A 27,929-nucleotide genomic window follows, 5' to 3' on the forward strand; every position below is an offset into this window, starting at 1 on the left:
TAAAAAACAAAACTCTTTTATTATACAAAGGAGTCGGCATTTAAGCCCCAGACATTTCTACAATGCAGCCCCTGTGGGAACACAGGGACCTCATAAGATTTAATCACACACACCAGTAGCAAAATGACAGACATCTGGTACCCAAAGCATGGACCTGCCATTGGAGGTCACTCGCCTGGCTCCTCTGCCCAAGGCTCCACTCCCCTCGCCCTGCAGGTCAGTGGCTCTGTGGACTGGCAGAGGTCAGTGGCAATGTGCAATAGGCTCCATGTTTAGAAAGCGGACGTGCATCTTGGTGTCGATGTCAATCCCCTGCCACATCTGCAATTGGAACAGGCCGGGTTACATGCGATGGACGTCAGGGGCTTGGTCTTTTCCCAGCAATGGACTTGCCTGGGGGCTCCTAAGTGGCAGGAGCCCTTCTCATTTCCTTCTGCCCTGAGCTGGTCTGTTTGTTTAATACCCGTGTTGAATGGCCAGCGCTGGTAATGGCTGAACATTGCTACCACCTGACAGCTCTGTGTGAAGCAAGTTCAGTGTCTCCGTCCAATTCATCTGGGGCCAGGGTCCACATCACAGAAACCACTGTCCCATCTGGCACCCCTAGCTGACAGCCTCTGTCAAGAACAAAGGGGCCTTGGAGACCAAACGCCTCTCAGAAGTGAGCCCTTCAGAACAACACCGAGCACACTGGCAGGAGACGGCGCATGGGAAACCTGCCCAGCCACTGCCTGTGCTGCACCCTGGGAAGCTGTTACCACGTCCCTGGCAGTGTCTGGAGGGGAGAAAAGCCTGGGGCAGTTGTGGCGTTGCAACTAACAAAAGGAGGACAGGTGGCAGTGGGTAAACGAGGCCACAGCCTTTCCAATAGCCCTGGGAGCCAGCCCAGTATGGGAACCAGCAGCTTGGGCACATTAGCTCAAGAGGATTAGGTGTTGCGCACAGGTACTTTCACCGTCACTGCAACCCCAAAACGGTTTGGGTAGCAACTACTGCACAAGACAAGTTTGGGGAATGAATTCTCCTGCTGAATTCAGCCCTAGAGCTCCTCCCATCCCAACAAGGCTCCCTGTTTAAAAGTTAGTCTGAGCATCACAAAAGTCTTTGCTAACCTTAAGAAAGTCTTCAAACGTGATTCCCTCGTACACCTGGTCTGGCTCCTACAGTTTGGGAAGAGAGACAGAATTAACTCCACTCCAGCTCTGTTAATAGCATTGAAAAGATTGAAAGAGATAGGGTGGTCTGGGCAGGGGTCGGGGAGTCAGAAGGTCTGCCTCTTCCTTGCCTTGTGCCTCAGTTTCCACACCCCTAAAATGGGGGTAATGCTTAGCTACTCTCACAGTGATAGGGTGCGAAGGATTATTATTACATAAGACCGGGGGGGAGGGGGGGGGAAACCCAAGTGCAACCAGTTTGTTGTTGGCATGGGCTGCTCTATTTGTGAGGTGAGACGAGGCTCCAAGACTAACAGAGCTAGAGGAAAAGAACACAGCTGAAGACATTACAGAGCAGAACGCCAGCCCCAAGACAACTGGACGTCTGGGCACCGAGGCTGCTGGGACAGGGACGCTGCAGCAAACAAGCACCATAATACTGACTGCTGCTGTTGCAGCGCCACACTCCGCGCTAGGCACCGTCACCTGCTTCTCAGTCCCAGTCAGCAGCAACAGCTGCCCATTTGATACAGGCCAAAGGAACAGGCACCAAATGCCGCCACATTAGGACAGTGAAAGGGGACGAATAATTTGTTGTTCCTTTGGTGTTCAGGCCTCTGGACCTCTTAGCAAAGGGAGGCTTGAGAGTTCCAGCCTTCAAGGCACCGAGGCTGCAATGGGACGTAAGCGCAAGCTGAATGGGGCCTAAGTGGAGACTTGTCTATACCCACGCTGGGGTTAGAGCTGGGCCATTTACTCCAGTGGGGTTTCGCTGATGAATTTTGGGTGCACCCGTTTTGCTGATGTGCCCAGCTGCAACTGGGATCCGGCAGACAGCAAGAGGGGGCAGAGTGACCGCGTCGGGTACAGCACCACAGATAGCCCTGGAGCGCCCAGACCAAAAGCAGCGCTGAAGTACAGCACATGAGAGCAGAGTGCATTACACAGACCAGACCGGTCCTGTGCAGCGTGCTCGCCCATGGAGCAGCACCAGAGTACGCTGCAGGGCCTGGCATCCAGCTACACATGGCGCAATATCTACACGTAATTATACCACCCAAAGGGGTCCCACCATTTGTCCCACACAGATGCTGGCAGCCTCCATCATGGCACCATCCGCAATTGACCTCGCCGACTCCTTCTCCAGATGGGGGTTCCTAGACAGCAGCTCCTCCACCACCTAGCGGGAAGCAAGTCGGACGGGTGTTAGGGGTGGCAGTGGTTTTGGGAAAGGCTTTGGGAGAGGGGAAGGCTGGAACAATACATTACTTTTCTGTATTCCTGCAGGGTGATCTTGCCATCGTTGTCCGAATCGTACATGTGAAAGAGAACTAGGAAACAAGGCACAGGAGAGCGACAGGGTCAGTCATGGGCTCCAATGGCTAACAGCCAAATCATAATCCTGCACCCCAGAACCCAGAGGCTTACTGCAAATGTAAGGAAATAATGAAAGAGCAGGAGGACCGAGTGTCTGTGCAGCCCACCCTCAAAAACTGGGGAGCCCTGAGCTGGGGACTCTGGGAAAGTCTCACATTTTAGTTTCTCTTTCCGGAAGTGATCCAGCTGCTCTTCGTCCATGTTCATCTCAATGGGCCTGAAGTAGGACATGATGGTCAGGAAGTCCTCAAAGTTGATCTCATCAGCTAACCCATCCGGCGCTTGCCGTAGGTTCCTGCAGCGGCACGAGATGATGAAGACAAGGTGAGAAATGACAGATCGGACAGTGACGAAGCTACTGGCAGCGAGCATTCAGCCAGCACGTGCCTTTCCATCGCAAATCAGAGCTGAGAGATGCAGCCTGTTAGAGCTTCTCCAGCCATGCCACACTGGTTGGTGCAGGATTGTTCCCTGCCCTATGGTTGCTAGTGCTTTCCCCCGGCTAACATTAAATGTCTGGGACACAGAGGCCCATGGGTGCTTTACCACCCTGGGTCAGCCACTCGTCAGACCTCACCTACTCCCTATGCTTAACTGTACCCTGCCTGGGTGCTTCTGTGCTGTGTAGCTTTGGCTCAGCATCCTAGCTCTGGCAGCCGGCTCACAACAGTGACCTCACCCCGGCTTCCTGACAGGGGGACGCCAACAGCCCCGAGTCTCCCCCAAAGCCTCTCCCCTGCAGTGCTCAGTCCCCCTCACTGCAGCACTTGCAAAACCTTCTCAAGTGCACTGCTCCCGTAAAGCGACAGGCACTAGCCGCTTCGTTTGGCTGAGGGGGTTGCCCTTCAGCTGGCAACCTGAGATTGAAATGATACCAAGTAGAAAGAAGTTAAATAGGGGTTACAAAGGAACAAAACCCACGCAGCTTTGTTTGAGGGCTTGTTATAGTTTAAACTCCGTGAACGAGGAAAACATCAAACCTCCCGGCTAGCTGCCAGGGCTGCTTGTCTTACCTCTTGTCGAAAAAGGCCCGGACAATTTTTGACCTAATTGGATTGAACTCCAGGTCGGGGATCCTGTCAAAACTCTCTTTGCTGTAAAGGAAACAGAGACACCCACAAAGGGTGGATGAATCGGAGCAGAAGGGAAAACGGGGACTTCAGTTACTGCTTTAAGACACCCGGGGTTGGGGCAGGAAAGTGGCTCTTGTCCCATGACGAGCTCAAGCCGGTTTGGTCACAGATTACTACGCGCTAGCCGTTTTCCAAAGCACAAAAGCTTAATCAGATTCAGCCCTGCCACGGGCCCAGCTTCATTAAGTGGATTAACCAGCCGGGCACAGGTACAATGCAACCTGCAAAACTGAGAGAGGACCATACCAATCCCCAACAGCTGTGTGCTAACGGGGACAGCCAAACCTTCCCGTCCCGTGAAGCTGCTGGGCCTTCAATTAAAAAAAAAAAAAAAAGCCTCCCATCTCAGAAGTTCTCTCACTGATGGAGGATTTATTATTTTAACCCTTCTGGTAACGGGGCATTTACTCAGTGCGTGCCAGGCATTGCCCACACGTTGTAGAGTACCATTCAGATAACTCAGCTCAGCATGGAACGGTCCTGCAGTGCGAGCGGAAAGAGCTTGGCACCGAGCAGCAGCCCAACTAGCAGAGCTGCGGATCCTTCCACCCCCCGAGGAATTAGTCAGTCTATTCGTAGTCCATTCAGGAAAGGACAGGAGGAAATAGTGTCTTCCTGTCTGTCACTTTCACTGATGCTGCATTGCTCAGTTCTTGTTCTGTTGCAGCTCACGTTATGTTGCCTTCTCCAGTTGGCTGCTTTCCCAATCCCTCAGCTTTTGTTTTCGCTCTCTGTTCTCGCGCTACACTCCCTGGTAATAGCCCGGGCCACACCAAGGGTGTCTATCGATACTACTTGTTATGGAAGCAGGGCTGGCTCAGGATCAGCATTGTCAGGTCATGCTATTCGGTAATTTTTTTTTTATAAAGCCACAACTCCTGGAGTCATGTGATCACGTAGAAAAGCTTTGAAAAAGATTCTAACCCTCGTTGCAGAGAAAAGCTTGAAAACCTGAAAGCACCGATTCCAAATTAAAAGAACCAATATGTACTTTTTCCTTAAGCTCATGATTTTGGGGGGGGGCTGACTCATAACTTTTTAGTGCTCTGAGTTGGGGGAGGGGGGGCGATTCTGCCAAATCCATCACCTCCTCCCTGAATCTGCAAGTATGCACCATTGGCAGGAAGCAGCCAGGCTGGAGAACCAGGGAGTAACAGCCTTTCTGGTGAAATGCTGCTTCCCTTCGTGCTTTGCATTCTCCTGCAGGTGTCACCCCCTGCTTCTTGGTCAGGGAGCAAAGGCTGGCCCAAAGGTGGCTCAGGTGCATTGTGGCAGAGATGCGCATGCACCGCAGGCGTGAACAGGCCCACGCATCATCCCTAGCGATAGCGCCTGCAATTTTCTTACCTGCTGTAACAAGCTCTCACTGTCACTACACGGTGGGTGATCTGCGTGCTCTGAGAATCTCACAGCACGACGGGGCAGAGGGAGGGCTGGCTATCTATGGAGATAGGGACTGATTCAGAGAGCTCCCTATCTGCCTAAGAAACAGACCTTTAATCAGAATGTTTTGCTCGTGCTACTGGGGGAAGGGAAGTAGCTTTGCAAAATTTACCCCCTCCTTCCAGCTTTCCATTAGGTGCCGGACATGGACCATGTTTCCAGCAGCTGCACGTACAGTAGGAAGGACTTGAATTAAATCACTTAGAACAAGATAACTTGGTCACCTCTTGGGTGCAAACCCCAGCTGGGGCCGGCGGGCGGATGCAAACCTGCCAGTGCAAACAGTCTCAAGGAAGGAACAATAAGTGGCAAAGTGCTGGGTGCAAGCTGGGGGCTGGGGTCAGGGGACCAGGTCTTCCCCCGTGACAGAAATGGAGACTTAGTTGGACACTGGACGTGGCCTGGGCAGTGCGGGAGAGTTCTTGTATATTGGGTTATTAGAGTCTCCTGTAGCCTGGGTTGTTCTGTACTGGTGGGTGGTGGAACGGTTGTTCCATGCCTACAATGCTTAAATTCAACCGGGCTGTGCAGCAAGGGGAGACATGACTCCCCAGCTCGGCACATCCCTGGAAGGGCAGTTATGGATGAGTGGTCTAGTGTCAGGCTCCGGCCCACAGTGACACAGCAGCTTGGCCAGGCTGGAGCCCGGAGATCAAAGGTCACTGCACAGGGATAAGCCCTTTGAGGAGGAGAAGTTGGGGTGAGGGGGGAGAGAAGACCATCCGTTGCCAGAGGCTCTCCCGGGAGGTGTACGGGAGATGCTCTGAGTAAGAGGCTCTAGGGAGCTAGTCCCTGGTGGAAGAGGGTTAGACACCCGGGTGGCTAGGCAGCATAACATCGGTTTGCGGGACAGGGTCTCTCGGACCTGCTGTTGTTCTGAATAAAGCATATTTGGCTCTAAGGAGGCAGTTTGTCACTGCCCCGGAGGGAACAGGACTGCAGGGTCCCAGCCTCACTCTTGGCACCAGGGGACTGCAACCCAGGGCTCGTATAGAGTGGGGGCATCACGTTATCCTACCCAGAGCCAGATGGTGGCTCCTGGCCTGAGACCCGGGTGGGGCTGCACTCGACAAGACTCCGAGGGGCCAGAGGGGCAGCTCACCTGGGTACCGCGCCATCCCGCTCCGATCACTAACCCACCTCCTTGCCGCTTCTCAGTGCTTGTCGTGGGGGTCCCTAAGCCGGACGATGGAGGGAGACTGCAGTGGGGAGACCCACGCCGGGCATTGGCAGTGGGAAGAAACTCAGTCGCCTACTGCTCCAGGGGGGCCAGGCTGCACCAACAAACTCCCCTCTCCACTCCCCGCAGAACGAGTCAGCGGGGCAGCGACAGCAAGGGCAGCGCTGGGGCTCTCCGTAAGGAATAGGAGTCTCCTCCGTGTCAGCCCCCAGCATCCCATAGCCCCTGCTCTGCTGCAGTGACACCAGTTTTAATGAGCCTGTTGCACGGTCCCCAGGACAAAGCAGGGTTACTGCCAACGCGCCAGTGGAGACATTTGCACTGTGCTGCAGGAGGCCCATTTCCTTTGTCAGTCACTGTGACAGCTGCTGTTTGTTTTCTCTCTTGAAGACGTGGGGAGAGAGTGACAGACAGATTATGCAAAGCAGGTTCCTGTGCGTCTCTGTCGTCTGCCCCTGGCACCTTCCTGACAGACAGCTTCCATCACAGAGCGGTGCCACCTTGTCCCGGCCGGGTCTCCACCTGACTGTGCTGTGACAGAAAGGTCACCCTGCCGCTCCGGGCAGGGGGGCTGACTCATGGCAGGGCCGGGAGAGTGCGGCGTGGCTGGTTACTGAGAGAAACTCGCTATGGAATGAGCAGCTTTACTGAGCGTGGCCAGTCGCCCCGGGAGGGACACAGCACGACAGTGAAGGCACAGAGGTCCTGTCCCTGCGGCCAGTGGGTCTCCTGGAGAGCCCAGCATGGCATCTTCATGGCTAGCTGACCAAAGCTTTGGAACAAAGGAAGGGCTAAGACTGTGGTGGGGATCCTGCTGGGACATGTGATGAGTTTCAGGTACTGGACTTGGCCGGGAACTCCATTCAACCAGCAAGGGGCTTGAGGACTTCAACCACAGCGCCCTGGGAAGCTCAGGTGTGGGTTACAGTTCTGTAGCTATGGGGGGCGGTGGGTTTTTTCCATGCCCTGGATAACATGTAGCATAGAACCCTCCCTCCACCTTCACCCTCACCAAAGAGCCAGGAGTAAACATCCCCGTTTCTAGCTGGTAGCTTCCGATTCCCCACCAATATCCCTGTGACTACAGACACCACACCCCGAGGGCAGCATGTTCCTGCTGGAAGGGATCCACCACACTGGCCGGTGCTCCCCATCTTGGACCATCAATTTCTAAAATGCCGCTAGTGGCCAGGGCAGGGAATGGAACTGCTAGCAAAGCCCTCTGCCGTTCTAGAGCTTTGGGTCATGGCTCCAAGATCGTTCCCCTCTCCAGGGCCTGATCCTCTCACTGCCTTGCATCCTCTCGAGTCATTTGCACCTGGGCAAGGGGGGTGGGAGCGAGACAAGCAGGATATCGGAACCCTCCACTCTGTTGCCCTGGTGATAGCAATTAATACCTACTTCCCACAAGTGCAAGTGGAGCGCCCAGCTGGGAGGCAGTGGGGAAGCAGGCCATGTGTCTGACTGGAGGTGGAGAGAGGGGTTCCCTGTTCTTCCTACTATCCAGGTAGGGGAGGGCCTCTCTGCAGACCCCATGCTTCCTTATTCTCCCCCCACCTGGGAAGTATTTCTGGAGGCTCCATAAGGATAACTCCCTTCCTCACACACATCATTTACAGAAGCGGCTTCTCGCCTCCTTTCCGCCGTGCAGGGGACTATGCCTCTTCCTTTGAAGGGCCTCCCCTCCGGCACCATTGGCAGCTGAAACTACAAGCGGAATTTAGTTAACTCTCCAGATTGGGATTCAACCTGGACACCGACTTGTGAAAAATGCCCTGGGATCCTTCATGACCAGAAAAAGGTCAGGACCTTGGTTTGAACGTCTAATTCCAAGAAAGGGATGCTCCTTCCAGCCCCGTAGCAACTCCTGGCACTATGCTGTGGTATCTGTTCCCTTCTGAGTCAGAGATGGTTTCTTCCTGACATAACAGATTACTCTCACTTTCTCCCTCTCTGGGCAGTTCCAAGAACCAATCACCTGTAATGCATGGTATGATATAACCCAGAGAGCGCTCTATAGGGCTCTGTAATCCCAGAGGGAGACAGAGCAAGTGCACATGTGCACGGTAAAGGAACTAGTTTATAAACAACAACCCAGCCAGGGCAATAAACAAAGGACACAGAAATAGAAGCACCCTACCGGAGGGTTGGCTGGTCCCCACTTATCTGCTTGAATCTCCGGTGAAGATGCTCAATTTGTTCCAAAGTGACTGGGAAGAGAGAAGAGAAAGATCATTTGTCACTGACCTCTCCTGACACAGCAGATGAGGCAATAGCTGAAACCTTCTAACCAGAAAAAAGAACAGGAGTACTTGTGGCACCTTAGAGACTTTATTTGAGCATAAACTTTCATGGGCTACACTTCTTGGGATGCATAGAATGGAACATATATTGAGGAGATGTATATACACAGACAGAGACCTTGAACAGGTGGGAGTTGTCTTACCAACTCTGAGAGGCCAATTAAGTAAGAGGAAAAAAAAACTTTTGAAGTGATAATTAAGATAGCCCAGTACAGACAGTTTGATAAGAAGTGTGAGAATACTTACAAGGGGAGATAGATTCAATGTTTGTAATGGCTCAGCCATTCCCAGTCTCTATTCAAGCCTAAGTTGATTCTATCTAGTTTGCATATCAATTCCAGCTCAGCAGTTTCTCCTTGGAGTCTGTTTTTGAAGCTTTTTTGTGGCAAAATTGCCACCCGCAGGTCTGTCATTGAATGACCAGACAGGTTGAAGTGTTCTCCTACTGGTTTTTGAATGTTATGATTCCTGATGTCAGATTTGTGTCCATTAATTCTTTTGCGTAGATCCTGTCCGGTTTGGCCAATGTACATGGCAGAGGGGCATTGCTGGCACATGATGGCATGTATCACATTGGTAGATGTGCAGGTGAACAAACCCCTGATGGGTTTCAGAGTAGCAGCTGTGTTAGTCTGTACCCTGATGGCGTGGCTGATGTGATTAGGTCCATCAACCTTCTAACCAGAGGAGGTCTCAGCATAGGGCTCCCAGACTCTGCCAGACCTTCCCTGGGGGAGCAGCTCTGTACTGGAAGAGGATCACAGGGACTTTTTAACCTTCTGCAGATGCACTGAAAAAGGGTTGGGTGGATTTCCTGGGTCTCATTCCGCCTACGGTTACTGCCCCTCCATCCCTGCTAAGCATGCCCAGGACTTCTGAAAAGCACCCTATTTTTTGCTGTCAGAGAAAGCTCCCACAAGAGAAGATACAACGGGCTGCCCTGGAAAGTCTCTGTCACGTCACACCCCTTGAGCACTGGGCGAGGTCAGTATAGGGTTTACTCCCTGGTAAAAGGCACGTAGTCCTTAGTAAACAAACATGTTAAGTGGGGTTCTCTCTCCCCGTTGCTCCTAACCAAGCGTCTTGTCTTAGTGAGCAGAGTCCCCATTCCTTCCCTGCTCCTCTCGTCTGCACGTGCTCCCAACAGGGAACATTTCTGTGGCACCGTTTGCTGCACATCCCTGCAGAGAAGCTGGCAGTCTGTGGCACAGCGCTGTGGCTGCAGGAAGCCGTGTTAACCTGGTCTTTATATCTACGGGCCTTGCCAATGATCAGCCCAGGAGAAAGCCTGGTCAAGGGAAATCTTGCTCCAGAGGACAGCACAGCTAGTGTGTCCCCACCCATGAAAGTGAAAATCTCTCTGTGCATCAGGGCGTCACGCGGTGCCTAGCGTAGGCAATGCTGTTGTAACCAGGCCAGTCCCAGGATCTTAGAGAGATGAGGTGGGGGAGGTAATAGCTGGCAAAGAGTGGACATAGATACATGTAGGCCTGGTCTACACCAGACACTTACTTAGGTTGACCCTGCTACATCACTGAGCGACGCAATTAAACCAAACGAAGCCCTGGCATAGACACTGCGGGGGCGACAGAAGGATTCTTCTGGCCAGCTAGCTACCCCCTCTCGATGGGGCGGATTTACTACTGCAACGGAAAAGCCCCTTCCCCGCTGTAGCAGGCGTCTACATTACAGGGCTAGAGTAGCAAACCTGCAGCTCTGCCGCTTCAATGCTTCTAGACACAGGTCAAAGGTCCAAGAGCTCTTCTGAACGTTGCATGTTGGTGCAACGGAGTAGTGGGGCTGCGGCGCTTTCTTAAGAGGAGACATTGGACTCGGCTAAATAATTCAGCTCCGTTACAGTTCCAGTGACTTCCTTGAAAAAATCTGACCCATTAGGGCCACTTTATTTGGAAAGCTACAGAGGAGACTCCTGGCAAAGATATCAAATAGTGTTGGTGTTTACAGCAGCATGGACTAGTGGTCAGAATGCAGGACTGGTTTCAGGAGACCTAGCTTCTATTTCCAGCTCTGCCACCGGCTCCCTCTGTGGCCTTATGCATGTCACTTAACCTCTCTGCGGCTCTGTTTCCCCCATCCATGAATCAGGTAAGTATCATTACCTGCTTATCTCAGAAGTGTCTGCGAGGACTGATTGTTTAGTGTTTGTAAACTGCTTTGAATATGTGAAGTACAACATAAGCCAAGTGCTCACTGTATGGCAGGGGTGACCAACCTGAGCCTGAGAAGGAGCCAGAATTTACCAATGTACATTGCCAAAGAGCCACAGTAATACATCAGCAGCCCCCCATCAGCTCCCCCCTGCTCCCAGCACCTCCCCCTCCCCCCCCGCACTGCCCGATCAGCTGTTTCGTGGCACGCAGGAGGCTCTGGGCGGGAGGGGGAGGAGCGAGGGTACGGCAAGCTCAAGGGAGGGGGCGGGAAGGGGTGGAGTGGGGGTAGGCAGGGCCGGTGCTACCATTAAGGCAAAGTAGGCGGTTGCCTAGGGCGCCAAGATTTGGGGGCACCAAAAAGCGGTGCCCCCAATTTTTTTTTTACAGCGTTCCTAGGCTGGGCTGCCAGCGGCACGCTGACACGTGCGGCTCAGACTCCCTTCTCCCGCCTCCCAGGCTTGCGGCACCAATCAGCTGTTTGGTGCCGCAAGCCTGGGAGTGGAGGAGAATTAGAGTGGGGGCGGCGTGCTCGGGAAGTAGGCGGAGCAGAGGTGAGCTGGGGTGGGGAGCTGCCGGGGGGGGGGGGGAGGCACCTCAAGGTGGAGGGGGTGCGGGGGCGCAAGATGGAAGTTTCGCCTAGGGCGCGAAATGTCCTTGCACCAGCCCTGGGGATAGGGCCTGTGGCAGAGCCAGGGGTTGAGCAGTGAGCACCCCCCGGCACATTGGAAAGTTGGCACCTGTAGCTCCAGCCCCGGAGTCGGTGCCTGCACGTGGCTCTGGAGCCACAGGCTGGCCACCCCGGCAGTGTGGGAAAAGGCCCAGAACAATGCTGGCTATACCACAGCCGCGATAGCTGTATTGTAGCACCAAGGTGTAGAATTCTTATTTATTGAAAGCTGCCCATAGTATGAGAGGGTCCCTGCCCCAAGGAATTTATAATGTATGGTCCTGATCCTGCCATCTGAGCCACTCAAGCAAACTCTTTATGCCCTGGTGGCCCATTATCTTGCAGTAAGAGTTTAGACCCAGACAATACAGTTCAGATACAAAGTGCTGAGATGAGAATCTGGTCTCTAAGTGATACAGAGTTGTCTCGTCCTCCCTCCCCCGTGTCATGTATCTTATATCTGGGGAAGTACCACTAAGAGGTGTCAGTGACATAAGTGCACTGCTGTTGATTAAAAATAAAACATTAAAAAATAAATAAAGGCAGCCAATCAGGTCTTCCTGTTTACTTCAAGACTAGGAGGGGACGCTATGAAATTCAAAAGCAATATATTTGAAAGAGAAAAGGGAAACAGTTTTTGGACTAAGGTTTTCAGAAGTAACTATAAATTTTGGATGCCAATTTGAGACACCTTAAATGGACCTCATGTTCAGAAAGCAGCTCCCTTGTCTGGAAATCAGGCCCCTGTACTGTAACGTGGCCTCCAAACATGGAGGCATTCAAAGAGACTAGTCACTTTTGAAAATCTTTGCCTAGACACTCCATCAGCCTAGAAGTTGTAATTATGCTACCTAGGATAAAATTAAGAGTCATCGATTCTCCTGCTTCAAATCATGATGATGATCACCAGCTGGGCTCAATTCCCCCCTCCTCCCCTACCCCGGGAATAATAATGGGCATTGTAGTGGCATATTATACATTCTGAAGTATCTGCCATTAGCTACTGGCTAATATATGGTACCAAGATAGACAGACCACTGCTCTGCTGCAGTGTGGCAAAGTTTATGTCCCCTGGGTGGAGAAAGACAGTGTAGCGGCATATGAAGACTATTTGGGTACAATAATTCAGTTGTCCCACTAGTTAATGCTTATGGGTACATGCTGGAACTGCCCTGACCGTGCACAGAAGCTGGCTGGGGGAAGCTCATGCAGGGAGAACAGAAACTCTGGCGTTTACCCCTAACCACAGAGAGCTTAGAAGTAATGATACAATCTTACTCAGAATCTCAGTGCCTGGGAGTGAACTCCATACCAGTCATTGGCATACAGAACCATTCGTCTGTGAACCTCAAGGAGATGTACAAGCCCTGATTAAGCCTTGCACAGCACACAGGAAGTGGGAATGATCCCCGCTTTACTGATGGGGACGCTGAGACAAGAGCTGGCGACTTGCACAACATCACACTGCAAGTCTGCCAGAGCCCTGGACAGACCCCAGACTCCCACTCCAATGCTCTAAGCACGCTAAGCAAGAGGAACTAGCCCTAATATTAACCTGCAATAAGCTGTGGTGAGACTAATCCGGATTTGTTGACTCCTTAATCTCTTGGTGGAAGTTATTTTCTTTTCACTCGCCAGAAACTCATGTTCATACTTACAGGACTCAAATCAGTCACGGGCTGGTACTTTTCAGACGTGCATAAATATTGACTATAGTAATTATCAGCAGTGGGGAAAGCAACCTTTGGCTTTGTTTGCACAAGATATTAGCTCTTGGCCATGTGCCCGTTGAGCATCACATTCTCTCTGACCCAGGCCCAGAGATGGGCGACATGACCTATGGAATCACATGGGCTATGATGGAATACAAGCTTTCGCTAATGGGCCTTTCGCAGCAGGGCAGGTAATTCACAAGCACATTAAAAAATCATTGGCAGATCTATGATTTTAACTACAGTTGCCAGAAGGTATCAGGTCTATACTGATATTTTTCTAACTTTTAAGTAACTGGCTTTGCTCCGTTTTTGTTGTTGTTTTACAGCCTTGAAAGGGAAACCTCCCCAGTTCGTTGGCCTAAATATTTTACAGGTCTTGGGAAGTTCTCTATGCTGTTTGCTGCAGCTTTTGTCTCTCTCTGTTCCCATTGCTGAAGTGTTTTGCAACTTGGTGCAATTAGCCGCATAGACTTTAAGGTCAGATCATGGGACCATCGTGATCATCTAGTCTGACCTCCTGCACATTGCAGGCCACAGAACCTCATCCACCCACTCCTGTAGCAGGCCCATAACCTCTGGCTGGGTTACTGAAGTCCTCAAATCATGATTTAAAGACTCCAAGTTACAGATAATCCACCATTTACTCCAGTTTAAACCTGCAAGTGGCCCATGCCTCGTGTTGCAGAGGAAGGTGAAACCCTCCCAGGGTCTCTGCCAATCTGACCTGCGGGAAAATTCCTTCTCGCCCCCCAAATATGGGGATCATTTAGACCCTGAGCATGTGGGCAAGACCCACCAGCCAGACACCAGGGAAAGAATTCTCTGTAGTAACTCAGAACCCTTCTCCTTCTAGTGGCCCATCATCGGCCATTGAAGATATTTGCTGCTGGCAGTTGCAGATGGGCGACATGCCATCGTAGGCAGTCCCATCATACCATCCCTTCCATGAACTTATCAAGTTCAGTCTTGAAGCCAATTAGGTTTTTTGCCCCCACTGTTCCCCTTGGAAGGCTGATATTTCCCTCAGTGACTCACAGTAGATAGCCTTACATCTGCTGCAGCAACAACAGCTGTTGAGGATGGGACAATTTCACGCTTTCCAGCTGTGGAAGGATGCCATGATCACACATCTATGACTAGCCATGGCTAGACCAGATCCACATCATCCCAATGGCTGACCTGAAAAAGATCCAGTGTCGTGTAACAGGATGAAAGGCATGAGACTAAGAATGGGCTGGCCACTAGCCACAGTTCAAAGCTCAGCCAAGTGTCAACAATGCAGCAAAATCTCCTCTTTAGGAGGTGGATGGAAAAATGTGTTTGAGCAAGTAGCCTGAAGTCCACTTCAGGTTCTTCTCTGAGTGGCTGTATTCGAACATCAATTCCAGCTGAGTATAGACATCAGCGCTAGGTTTCCCCTCACACAGGCTACACTCAGCACCCACGTCCAGGTGAGCACAGCCATCCAGCTCCTGTTCTCTGACTGCTTAAGGCTTCATGAGTGAGTCAATACCAGGTGGGCCCAGAAATCCAGTGCACAGCATTTCTTTTTCCATCCCAAGTGTCTCAAGACTTCCCTTTTCTCGCGCTCACACACAGGTGTAAATTCCATCGGCTAATACTTTTCACTGTCACCAGGAACAGTTGCACCTGGATTTTCCAGTCTGCCGGCAATGAATTCTGGCAATGTCCCATGGGTGAGTGGTTGAATCTATCATGGAATGGGGCAGAACCTTTATTTAAAAAGCTACTATTAAAATACAAGTTCTTACACGCCCAGACTGTCAGGATCTGAACCCCCTGTAACATGTGACATGTCTCCTTGCCCTTGTCACTGACTCCCAGTTAGTCAAACAAATTTGGTGGGGTTGGCCAAGCTGTTTGGATAATCAAGATCCTGCTGTATTTTGACTCTCTAGTTGCTTAACGTGGGACTTGACCTATTACTCTTACATCTCTACTATAGCCATGTAGTGCTTTTAAAATCCTGCTCTGGTTTATGCTTTGCTGTTTTACTTCTGTTCATGGTTTTCACATAAATGGAAACTTTTTCTACACATTGCTTCCAAAGCTTAGAGGTCAGCTGTTGACCTTTCACATTGCCACTTGATGAGATCACCATTGCCATGGAAACAATGGGGCCAAGGAAGGCTTACACATCTGGAACTTAATTTTAAATCGAAGTCTTATAAACCTCAGGAAACGCACAAGCGGTGACAAAAATCCCATCTGGCAGCAAAATGGTACCGCTTCCTCTCCCAGCCGTCAGAGTGTTCAGAGGGAGTCTATGATTAGCACAGAGGTTTTATTCCCAGTTGGGCCAGTGAATTTGGGCAAGTCACCACTTCTTTGTAATGTAGCTTGCCACATATGTAAAATGGAAGTAGCACCCCTCAGAGGGCTGTGGCGCGCTTTGAGATTCACAGATGGAGGGTACAGTGCGCCCACAGTGCTATGTGTAGTAGGGACCACTAGTGATCATGAGGTAGCCATGTTACATGCTAGTGAAATGCTTGCACTGCTCTGTGGAGAGGGGGAGGAGCTCTGTGTGCTGCAGCGCGTCACCTCTCCCTTCCAGGTGACTCACCTGCCCTTGGTACAAAACAAAAGGGGTCTCTCCCAAAGCCAGGTCTTCCTCCCGTGCCACCACTGGCAGCACAAGGCTGGGCCCAGCTCTCCTTTCGAACAGGCAGACGAGCAGTTGCGATCGGACATTGTGTTCAAAGAATCTCAATCCTTTTCCAGAAAGCAGCAACACCCTCACGAGTGAAAGCACTCCCCGGGAGAGATGCGCAGGGTCAACACGTCCTGCTCGTATCCCCTAGAAAGAACGTTCATCTCTGATGTCCCTGGCCCGTACCCACATGCAGGCTTCCAGGCTATAGAGAAAGGCACTGGATTCATTGGGCTCTGTGCTGTTTGAGTCAGAGCCGCCCAATCCTGGCCTCAGAGAGATTCTGAACACCACTGCCATTTTGTTGGGCTCCCTTAACCAGCTGTGTCAGCCCCATGCACAACAATCACCGTCCTAGCCTACAACAAAGCCACCTCCCTGCTCCCACCTCCAACATGAAAGGAGCCTCAGTGACTGAAGTCAGGCTGGTATAGATGCCCTGGAGTCTGAGTCCCTTCTGATGGGGGGAGAGGCTGAGCTCCGATGGAACTTCTAGTGGCCCCAGGTCCACAAGTACCACTGGGGGCCAAGGTCACCAGGTGAGGCATTAGAGCCAGTGTTTTAAAGGTATTTAGGTGCCTGAAGACACAGGTAGGCATCTAGGTGCTTTGGAAATCCCGCAAGGCATCTTCAGGCACCCAGACACCTTTAAATCACGGGCCTTTGGCTCAGAGTACCAGCAGAACTGCAGGGTCCCAGCTCACAGTGTGGCGTGAATACAGTAGAGTTGTGTCTGACGGTTCACACTGTGACTTTGTCCCTTGGCATTATTTGAATTCCAGCGGCACCCAGGCCCAGCGCAATACAAACCCGTCCCTGCCCCAGAGAGATGACATTCTAGGGCTAGCTGTAGTCGTGGGAATCCACTTCCCAGCAGAGTTCTCAGAGCTCGGGTTATATTGGGGCTGGGCCAAACCTACACGTATTTGGCGTCTAACTTCACTTTCACAAACTGCCCCCTCTCCACCCTGTCTGCTAATGCACACATGTAAACAGCCAGGAAAGGCAAAATAATCCAGGGTGATGACCCTTTTAGAGAGGCCAAGATTTCTGTTTTACTCAGACTTAAACACACTTCTGCCTCAATCCATACAGGCTGTGCTGCACCAGCCACCACCCCAACTTATTTAGCGCAACAGAGAATTCTCTTGAGATGTACCTTTTCCTGGCAAGGGCCAGCCACTCCGCAGCCCTCTCTTCAGCCATGCTGCCAAGTGCTCATGCAGGCCAGACCTGCACACTCCCTCCCTTCCTGCCTCCTGCTGCTCCCAGCCGGAGCCCTCTCCCTAGCCAACAGCAGCTGCACTTACACGACAGAGTACCACTGCTCCAGGAGTACAGGACTTAGGGCAATGCAACCTGCCACTCACGGTCCCACACAGCTTGCACTCGGAAGGGAATCAGTTTCTGATCATACACAGGTCCTGAGTGACTCAGGAAAGAGGCAAGGTCTCGCTTGAACTTGGGTTTCCCACAGGCAAGCATAGAGTCTAGCCCCAGATGATGGGGGCTGGCTATGTGGTACTTTAAATGTGGTTCAGACCTGGAAAGTGACTGTAATAACAACAATGATAATCCCCAGCTCTTATACAGAGTTTTCCATCGAAGTGTTTGACAAAGGAGGTCAGTATGATCAACACCATTTTACAGTTGGGAAACTGAGGCACAGAGGGGTGAAGCGACTTGCTCAAGGTCACCCAGTAACAGAGCCAGGAATAGTACCCAGCTCTCCTGAGGCCCAGTCCAGCAATCTATCCAGTAGGCCACACTCTCTCTCCTCAACAACTAGCATAATCTGGTTCCTTAGCCAATATTCACTGATTCCAGATCAAATCTCTCTGTTTGCAAGTGAACAGCTTCTTAGCTGCCAGCCCCCCAACATCACCTTGCAGGGCTCCATATGCAGGCTGAGGGTTTGTGCAGGTGTCACTGAGGGCCTAATTGGAAAACAATTAGGGTTTGTACAGGTGAAACTGGGCCTAATCTGACCTGCAGCTTCACTTTCACCTAGCTTGGCTGTCAGAGCCCAGGCTGAGTTCATCGGGCTTGGAGTCAGAAAAACATCTTTTGACTTGCAAACTGAGTAGACTCGATCTGGACTCACAGACACAGTGAATATGAAATCCCACCTTGACATTTACACCGAGGCCAAGATCAAAGGTATGTAGGCACCTAACTCCCACTGAAATCAACAGGAATGTGATGCCTAAATACCTTTGAAGATCTGGGCCAAAGCCACGTTTTTTTTGGAGGGGGTGGGAAGGAGCCCACGCCATTACACTCCTGGCTGTCCGGGCTTGAGACAGAAGTTACTCACCAGCTGATGGTTATGGGCTCCTGGCTTTCCAGACAGGACTGTTCACAGCAAAGGAGCACAATTATGTCAAAGGCTCCAATTTGCACTGCAGTCTGATCTCAGCCCGGCTACGTTACAGAGGCTCAGGATAGACGGTTCTGCTCTGGAAGCGGCGTCAGAAATGGTGCCAGAACTTTGATGGAGTTGGTTTCTCTTATCCAAACACTGCAAGAATTATTTGGGCTTATGTTGGGTCAAGTGTCTTCAATGGAGCTATGCCAGAACAAAGACCGATGGGGACTGGATAACAAATAAAAGTGACCAGGCTGGATTGCTTTTTATTATAAGTGCACTTCATACGAAAATGCAGATCTTCAGCATGAACTAGTCCCCTTCCCCACTCCCTCACCTCCCTCCCATTTTAGAACACTGCTCCTGTAGAGATTTACAGACCTTGTTCTGGAACAAGATGTGGCTGGAGAGGTTTGATACTAACAAGGCAGGCACCCATCCAGTATAATGACACGACTGTAGTGCCTAGATGCCACAATGATGGCCACTTTAGAAAGGCCACAGCAGTAAAATGGGGCCTTGAGGCAGACTGCCTGATACCAACGGTGCATTGTAAATTTGGGGGCTTGAGTTTTGATCTAGCTGAATAAGCCGGTTCCTGGGGGCCATCATGTGACACGCCCTTGCCTCCTACTGGCTCTCCACGTTCCTCTGACTGCTTGGATGTGCACTGTACAGGAGGGGAACCTAAGCTGTATCATTTCATTATTTTTATACACGTTCGAGAGAGGAATCCGGGCTGAGGATGAGGGCAGTTTTATTGTTGCCTAAGTGAATGTCAGTACCAGAGAAAGGTGCTGGACTGAGAGTTTATCCTGGAAGCACATAGACACAGGGACAGCGCAGGTTTCTTCTCTCCGCTCTGCTGCCAATGTGACAGCTAGTTTGGTACCATGAACACCTGTGCGCTGGAAACAGGCTTGAGACCATCAACTCATTTCACAAAAGCCACCGAACAGCCAGCTGGTAATCAGCAATCACGTCTGTATCACCCCACCTGGGCAGGGTTAGCATTTAACTTCTCAGGTGGTTAATTTGATATTTTGGCTCAGGTGGCCAGCATGAGTCACGGTCTCATAAACACACAGCACTGTATGTCCTTAAACGATCGGATTTCTCCTCCAGCCAAAGCCAGGTTGTAAAGGCAGCCTTGCTCCCTTTCTGTGTGGAAAGCTGAGATGTCCAGTGCGTTACCATAGTGCTACACTGCTCCTGAAGTGACCGCTTAGGCCTTGCAGCCCTGCCCTAAAGAGCGGAGACAAAAGGAGGCTGGTTTTGCCTTTAAGGATGCGGCTTGTAAACAAATGATAGTTTGTGTTCCTGTCACCTGCTCCTTAAGAGCTTGATCCTTCGGCTCTTGAAATCTACAGCAAAACTCTTTGTAGCTTACAATAGAAAACGTATCTGGGCCCAAAGTTACCGTGGGTGAAGTAAACTCTTTTGTTGGGCAGTGGTATTAATGCATGCGCTCTGTCCTATTCAGACCTCTGCTTTAGAGGGTGAAGGCCTGAGCAGACTATCAGGGACAGTCACATGCCAGTTCATGGGAGTCAGAGACCTGCTGAGTCATCTGGAACATCCCTCAGCTGAAGCAGGATGGTTCCCTAGGGCGTTTACAGAAGTGCTTATCTTGTCCAGTTGCAAACATCTCCAATGATGTGGCTTTCACCCCTTCCCTTTGGAGACTCTTGTGGTCTGACAGCTGCATCGTTAGGAAATACCTCCAGGTATCATCCTAAAATGGTCTTGGTTTGAATTGGGGCCTCTCTTCCCCACCTCATCCCACCCCCCCAAGCCACTCTGTGTAATCTTTCCCCCACCTTGGCATTCACAGCCTTAAATATATGTGACAATTGTCACATTCACCCCACAGTTGTCGTTAATTTACTCTCTCCTCAACTCCATCCTTCCAGCCCCAGATACCTGGAAATGATCAGCTCTGTGATGTGGTCTGTTCTTTCTAATGACTGGTTAATTCATCATGGCACAAGCCTCTGCAGAACACCAAGCAGGTACCAATCCATGGCTGAGAGCAGCGTATGCCAACAGATCCGACTACGATACCAGAGTCTCTCTCCTCCCTGGGAACTGGAGCCCAAACAGGCAGTGTTGTATTAGCTGCTGTAGTTAGCCTGTCTGTGACTGAATTCCACTGAGGCTAAGGAGTGATAGGAGGATACCGCCTGCTACCCTCTGCTCAGACACACAACCATCTCAAGTATCAGGGGGTAGCCGTGTTAGTCTGTATCTACAAAAACAACAAGGAGTCTGGTGGCACCTTAAAGACTAACAGATTTATTTGGGCATAAGCTTTCGTGGGTAAAAACCTCACTTCTTCGGATGCATACGGATTCCTTATTGTTTTTGTACAAGCATCTCAGTTTGCAAGTGAAATGTTTTTTAAAACAACAACAACATTGGATTTGGGAGCTTTTAAAACACCTCCCTGTTCTCCTCTCCCTCCCCTTCTCTACCCATGACCCTGCCTCGCTGAGACTGGATTAAGGCAGCAGGAGGCCCACCATGAACACATGACACTGTGGGGCTCGCATATGTGTGTTGGCCATGTCCCTACGCACATCACAGCAACCCCCTACCTGGCAGAGGATAGCTAGACTCCACCTCCTTCAGTCTCCGTGCTGCTACAATATCACCTGGAAGAGCAACAGGAGCTCGCCAGACCGTATCTGGGGTTCAGCAATCTGCCTGCACAGTGACCCTGACCTCTGCTTCCATAATGAGAGCCCAAGCTGGCCTTGGAGAACTCAGCTCACCCCGCCCCCATGAGGCAGTTAGTTGTGCTGCCTCTCATCCACCAGCTCAACCTTAGAAATGACATGTCTAAGTTCTTCCCGGCCCAATAGCAACCATTTCAGCGTCAGTGTTAGACTTGAGCCCACAGGGAGGGGCAGCTCGACCCCTATAAAAACTCCACAAGAGACCACGCTTTGCAATATTTCTCTCCTGTCTCCAGGACTATGTCTGGCCGTGCTCCATTCTGAACCGTGCAAGATGGAATCCGGCCCACTGTCCCTTTTCCAATAATTTGTTTTGACTTTTTTTAAATGACTGATTTAAAATGAACTAGTCCTTCATTCTGCAAACATCCCTTCCTGCTTTGGTGCGACTGAGGCTTGAATCAGACGCGCACTCAGACAGTGAGGAAAACCATAGGCTCCAGCCTCTCTCTCTCTCAAATGTTAATCTAATAGATGAAGAGGGGAAGAGTTATCAACCAGGCCAATAGACCCACTGGTCACCGGTCACCGTCTGCAAGCACAGACACTTCAAATGCAGCCAAATTAGCTCTTCATTAAGGCCCATCACTACATGAGACGTCTCAAACACAATGAGCACGCTCAGCTTCACAGCAGAATGCCCTATGCAGGAGACTCAATATAGCAGAGGTCAGCAACCTTTCAGAAGTGGTGTGCCGAGTCCTCATTTATTCACTCTGATTTCGTGTGCCAGTAATACATTTTAACGTTTTTAGAAGGTCTCTTTCTATAAGTCTATAATATATAACTAAACTATTGTTGTCTGTAAAGTAAATAAAGTTTTAAAATGTTTAAGAAGCTTCATTTAAAATTAAATTAAAATGCAGAGCCCCCCGGACCAGTGGCCAGGACCCGGGCAGTGTGGGTTCCTCTGAAAATCAGCTGGCGTGCCGCCTTTGGCACGCGTGCCAGAGGTTGCCTACCCCTGCTCTAGAGGCCTCAGTCAAGATCAGGGGTTCATTGCGCTAGGCACGGTTCAGCTGCACAGTATGAGACGATCCCTGCCCCATTCTAGAGAGATGGGACAGCCAGAGTGGGAGGTGAAAGAGAAGCAAAGAGGGGAGAGGTGATTTGCTCGAGGTCACGCAGCAGGTCTGTAGCAGAGCCAGGAATCGAAACTAGGTCTCCCAGGGCCCTATCCCCTAGACCAGGGGTTCTCAAACTGGGGGTTGGGACCCCTCAGGGGGTTGCGAAGTTATTACATGGGGGGTCGCGAGCTGTCAGTCTCCACCCCAAACCCTGCTTTGCATCCAGCATTTATAATGGTGTTAAATACATTAAAAACTGTTTTTAATTGATAAGGGGGCGGGGTCACACTCAGAGGCTTGCTATGTGAAAGGGGTCACCAGTACAAAAGTCTGAGAACTACTGCACTAGACCATGGTGTCTCTCCCTTTTGTCTGTTTACAGCCCTTACTTGTTGCAGTACAAAGCAGACCTGGCACAAGCTCTTCAGGGCAAGTGCAGTCTCTTCATTTGTCCCTGTGACACACCTACCACATGCTCAAAAATCAGTCAATGCCTACAGTTAATCCTGGGCTTGCTGCAACCTCTCCTCTTATTGAGCACAGGTCCCAGCCATTCACATGACCAGAGTAGGCATGCAAGAGCCTTCTCCTCTGCAGCTCCTTACACCTGGAACAGCTGCCCTGCTTCTCTCTAGCGCATTGATTCTCCTTCTCATTTCAAATCTCAGCTGGCCAGAATACTCTTTTCTCCCTGGTCTGGACCATTGCATCTCTCTCTCCCTATGCCATTATGTATTAGTCAACTCTGTAATTGTATCAACGCCATAAAGCATCTTACGATGCAATTTGTAAGAAAGACACTTTGCAAAATGAAGTGGTATGGAAGATTTAGGATCTACTGATTTGTAGATCCAAACATCAACCTCTTAAATTTAAATTAAATAGAACTAGATTGATGGGGAACATATTTCTGATGCTGAAACTAATTCATTGCTGCTTAACTTCTGGATGCAGTAGCATTTACAATCTTTCATCTAAAGTATTTGAACATTTCAGAGGGTTAATATTGTTTAGGTTTCTATTTGTGTTGAAGCTCATCTGTGTGTGTGTGTGTGTGTGTGTGTTTGCATGCATAATTAATCCCTGGGGCATACCAACTCTTATTAACATTGTGATAAGACCTCCGTAAAGGCTGTGAGGATAGTTTTATGGTGAGTATTTCTCAGCTCATCCCAATACATTATTTATTATTTGTATTGTGGTAGCATCTAGGAATCCTAGTCACGGACCACGACCCCACTGTGCTAGGCGCTGTACAAACTGCCCCCACACATGGTCTATCTTTCAAATCATACACTGAAAAACATTATAACTCAAGAACAAAACCAAATGACTGCTTATCAAAGCCAAGAAGTCATCTATGAGTGTTTCAAATTGTGGGCAACTTGTTTCACAACAGAGTAGTGATTCCTTTTGTAACATCTATGTGAAATTGACGCTGTGCTGCTCTCATTAACTCACACGAGGACCCGGAAGGATTACAAAGGAAGGAAAATAACCTCATACACTCCCCAGCTGTACTTTACGGAATGAATCAGCCCAACAAACATAGATGGTAACCTGCTGCTTGCAATCAGTTCTTTTATTACACCTACCCATGCGTCCTCGCTTTCTTGCTGGCAGCTTTAGGGTGCAACTGTAGAATGGATGAGTGAAGCAGGTTTCAACCGCCAAGGGAGAAAACCGCAGTGACATCAAAAACCTGCACAAATCACTTACTGAAAACAAAAACGAAAAAGCCTTTTCTGGCACAGGGCTGCCCCAGCAGAACATCCCCAGAAATGGCTCAAGCACCGGCTGGCTCTGCAGGGAAACTCACCTGCTATGATTCTCGAGGTGGGAGGCAGGAGGAGCGTGTCCTGCAAATGGTTTCTTTGCGGGCGCGTTACACAGAGTCTCACCCCACTCCACTGCCAGAGCTTTGTGTTCAGTTCCTTTACAACAAGCCCAGATCTGAGTGAGCCGGGGCCCAGTCCCTGTGGCGGAGCTGTACAAACACTCATGGTTCTGTTATGAAGCAGAGTGACAAGCAGCAATTTCGTTCAGTCCCAAAACTCAGCTGATCGTAGAGAACCATAGACTCATAGGCCTGGAAGGGACCTCGAGAGATCACCTAGTCCAGTCCCCTGCCCTCACGGCAGGATGATATTGCCTCATCTGTTTTCAAACCCCCTTGACACAAAACCCAGCCCAGGCCTACAGAGCTTTGGGCACATTTGTAACAATCCTCTCTTCTCTCCCCCCTCCCCCCAACAGGAGACTCTGTATGATTTCAGGATGAAAACATCACATAGCTCTAGTCTCAGGTGCTTCCCAGCTATAAAGGGCAAGTTCATTTCTTGGACATACGCTCCCTGCCACAACAGGTCGTTTGGAAGCACGGAGGTTAAAACTGATGTATGTTCTTTTCTCGATGCACCAAATCAAAGCAAAATTTATTTGTCTCCTAACCAGGCCCCTCTTATGCAACTGGTTATCTTCCCAGCTATAAGTTATAAATTTAATAGCTTAACCATCTGGGTGAGAATCTGGAGAATTGTCCGTTTAAATTAGTCCACGTTCATTTGATTTTAATTAATTGGCCCTGTGTGGTTTTACTTAATTTGTTGTTTCTGCCTTGATTGCAACAGACAGGCTAATTTTTTGTAAACAAAATGCTTCCTCACATGGCGAGCTATTACCATTTCTCGGATGTGGTGTGTGTTTTGTTTCTAATTAAGAACATTTTGTATTAAAAAAAAATTCTACGAAGGTCTAAGAGCACAAGTAGTGAACTAAGGGCAAAACTGCAACTTTTAAAAGTTCAGAGTAGCACAGAAACAGAAAAAGCATCTGAATCTAGAAAACATCTATTATGTTAACCTTCCCCAAACGTATTCATTACAAAATGCATGTATGTGATTTTAGATATTAATATTACACACACACACACACACTTTTTAAAAGGAAACATGCTCAAACTAAGACCCCAGATTTCAACATTGCCGTGTTCAGAATCTGAATCCAGATCCAAATGTCACAGTTTGTCCCTCTATAAAAAGCTCCAAAATGGAACTCTTGAGGGTTAGGTGAGGGGGATGAACTGAATTTTGAAGCTCCCAAATGCAGATTGTTTAGATCTGGTTTAGGATCAGGGCAATGGCTAGCACATATGTGCTACCCCATGAATTGTCTTTTGGGATTGTTATATTAAACTTATGAATGGTTTATGTGTGATTGTGTTTTACTCAATGGGGGAAAATTACCACAGTTTTCCAGAGACTAGGAAACAAAGAAAGGGCTTTTGGTATAATGGGATGGGCTTGAACTGACGTGTAGTCTTCCTTTTGACTCAACAAACTGACGGGATCTTAGGGGACCTCCACCCTTGTTGAAGAACGACTGACCCCTACCCCTGTGTTGGAATTAGGAAAAGCTTACCAGAGATCACACCCAAGTGTGGAGGAACTTTTGTTGTTTTTAATATATTTTCTCTATAAAGCTTTTGCCCAAAGAATTAATTCCTAGAGCAGAACTTTTACAAAACCATCCAGTCTTGATTTAAACGTGGTCAGTGATGGAGACTCCCCTACGACCGAGGATAAATTGTTCCAATGGTTAATTACTCTCACCATTAAAATGTGCACCTTATTTCCAGTCTGAATTTGTCTGGCTTCAACTTCCAGCCATTGGATTGTGTTATACCTTCCTCTGCTAGACTGAAGAGACCATTGTTAAATATTTGTTCCCGGGTAGACAGATACAGACTGTAAGCAAGTCATCCCTTAACTGTCTCTTTGTTAAGAGATTGAGCTCTTTGAGTCTATCGCTGTAAGGCAGGTTTTCTAATCCTTTAATCATTCTTGTGGCTCTTTTCTGAACCCTCTCCAACTTATCAAACGTCCTTCTTGAATTGTGGGCCTCAGAATTGTGAACACAGGATTCCAGCAGGGGTCTCCCCAGTGCCAAATACAGATGTAAAATAACTTCTCGGCTCCTATTCAACAAGATTCCTCTCTTTATGCATCCCAGGATCGCATTAGCTCTTTTAGCCATAGCTTTGCACTGAGGAGTTCATGTTCCGCTGATTATCCACTACAACCCCTACATCTTTTTCACAGTCACTGCTCCCCAAAACAGAGGTCCCCATCATAGAAGTGTGGCCTACATGCTTTGTTCCTAGATGTCCACATTGCCATGTAGTCATACTAAACTGTATACTGTTTGCTTGTGCACAGCTCACCAAGCGATCCCTGAATCAGTGACCTGTCCTCTTCATTCTTTACCACTCTCCCAGTTTTTGTGGCATCTGCAAACTTGATCAGTGATGATTTTAGGTTTTCTTCCAGGGCGCTGATAAAAAACGTTAAACAGCCTAGGGCCAAGAAGCAATTCCTGCAGGACCCCATGTTATCGTGTTCCCACCACTCACTTGGCAAAGGAGAGCTATGCAGAAATTACACATTCACAAGGCGTTTCTGCGTCTGCCTTCCTCAGATGCTCAGCTGTGTCTCACTGGCTATCAGAATGATGGAACAATCGATAATGTGTGGCTATAGCAGCTCCCATTTACTCGTCATCTAAGGAGCGCAACGCAGTTTACGAACATTAATTCTCAGAGTTTCAACACTCCTGGGAGGTTGGTATTATCTCCATTCTATTGCCAGGGATGTCAAGGCACAGAGAGGTTGAAGGACCAGCAGTTGTTATTAAAACACTGCAGGTTTGTATATTCAATTTCTCAGCGCTTAGCACTCCTAGTGAATCCTTCTGTCACACAATCAGCGGCTAGACAGACTCAAAACTAACTCACTCCTTAAAAGGGCTGCGTAGCAAGCAAGAGCAGAGAAAACACGAGTTGTGTTTTGAGTTCACTTATAAAACCTTCCTGCTCAAACCAGCCCTGTCATCTTGCTGTCATCACTTGTCTAGTTTCGAAAGCCACTGTAAATTGCAACAACATAGAGCAACCTAAAGTCCCGAGTTACTGATGCAGTTAAACCACATTCTTCACGAGCCCCACGCTTAGTGAACCTTGCCGGAACAGCTGGCTATTGGAGATGCATTAGACGAGAAAGAGCCCTCGCCAGATCCACTTTCAAGCCATTCGCAATGATTAAAAATACTACATTGGAAATAAAGAAGCTAAAAACACAGAGCAGTACTCACAGCCAGTCTTGTCAGCGAGTTCTTGAATCTCTTCTGGCATAGAGTGGGAGGAACCCATCCCTTTAAACGTATAGAGTAATAAGATGAAACAGCTTAAGCAAAATCCAGTTAATCCAAGCTAGGGGCAGGGGCAGAGATGAATATTAAAGAGCGGTGGTGGTGGGAGGAAGTTGTTTGACCAAAACCAATAAAATAATCAACAGTCAAAGAGAGCAGAGCAGGAAGCAGCCCTGCGAAGGGAGTGTTTTAAGGTGCTGGCTAACAGCAGTGCCAGCCGGCCGAATGTACAGTGCATCAGTTTAAATCTTGAGGAAGTGTGAGGCACTAATTATAATACAGTGCTACATACATATAGAGAGAGATCCAGGCTTCCTCAGGGTCCAAGAGCCCTCCAAGTTTGAGAGCTACCTGGTTTAGGACAGCAGGGTGATCATCTGTTGTTAACACACTATATCACTTGGAAATAGAAAGCCACAATACAGCCTATTATTTCTGCATTTATAGCTGCAGTAGAAGAAACTATATTAACAGGAAAAGTGTATTGCTCTGCCTTCACCCTTGTGGCCAGGCACTATGGCAGGGAGGATGTGGAATATGCACATTTATCAATACTACTTTGTACTTATATGGCACATCACAGCCAATGACCTCAAAGCAGTTAAATTAAGCAAGTCTTACAACACTCCAATGGGACAGGTGTACTGTTCCTATTTCCCCTTTACATGGGGTAAACTGAGGCACAGAGTCCCTAGTGGTCAGATTTACCTCTCCGTTGTGGTTCTAACCATAAG

The 27,929-nt window shown here is 49.4% G+C and overlaps 1 protein-coding gene across 1 annotated transcript; it reads right to left on the reverse strand.

The window, feature by feature from the left end:
* Window positions 1–27,346, reverse strand: TESC (tescalcin). Its single transcript, XM_005303238.4, has 8 exons — window positions 27,139–27,346; window positions 8,428–8,497; window positions 3,545–3,625; window positions 2,687–2,826; window positions 2,424–2,485; window positions 2,227–2,334; window positions 1,113–1,160; window positions 1–321 (listed from the first exon to the last, which is right to left on the reverse strand). Exons 1-8 carry the CDS (start codon window positions 27,194–27,196, stop codon window positions 244–246), a joined length of 645 nt encoding a protein of 214 aa, XP_005303295.1. The 5' UTR covers window positions 27,197–27,346; the 3' UTR covers window positions 1–243.
* Between the last annotated feature and the right edge of the window lie 583 nt (window positions 27,347–27,929).

Source organism: Chrysemys picta, chromosome 15 (assembly GCF_011386835.1).
Source record: "Chrysemys picta bellii isolate R12L10 chromosome 15, ASM1138683v2, whole genome shotgun sequence".
In the NCBI taxonomy this organism is placed as follows: Eukaryota; Metazoa; Chordata; order Testudines; family Emydidae; genus Chrysemys; species Chrysemys picta.

Excerpts from the sequence above, each read along its gene's own strand:
- TESC (XM_005303238.4), bottom strand. The coding sequence starts at position 27,196 with ATGGGTTCCTCCCACTCTATGCCAGAAGAGATTCAAGAACTCGCTGAC. Across the intron at positions 1,161-2,226 it reads GCATCTGTGTGGGACAAATG|GAGCCAGACCAGGTGTACGA; the intron begins GTGGGACCCCTT and ends CCCAAACTGTAG. Across the intron at positions 322-1,112 it reads CGTTTGAAGACTTTCTTAAG|ATGTGGCAGGGGATTGACAT; the intron begins GTTAGCAAAGAC and ends TTCCAATTGCAG.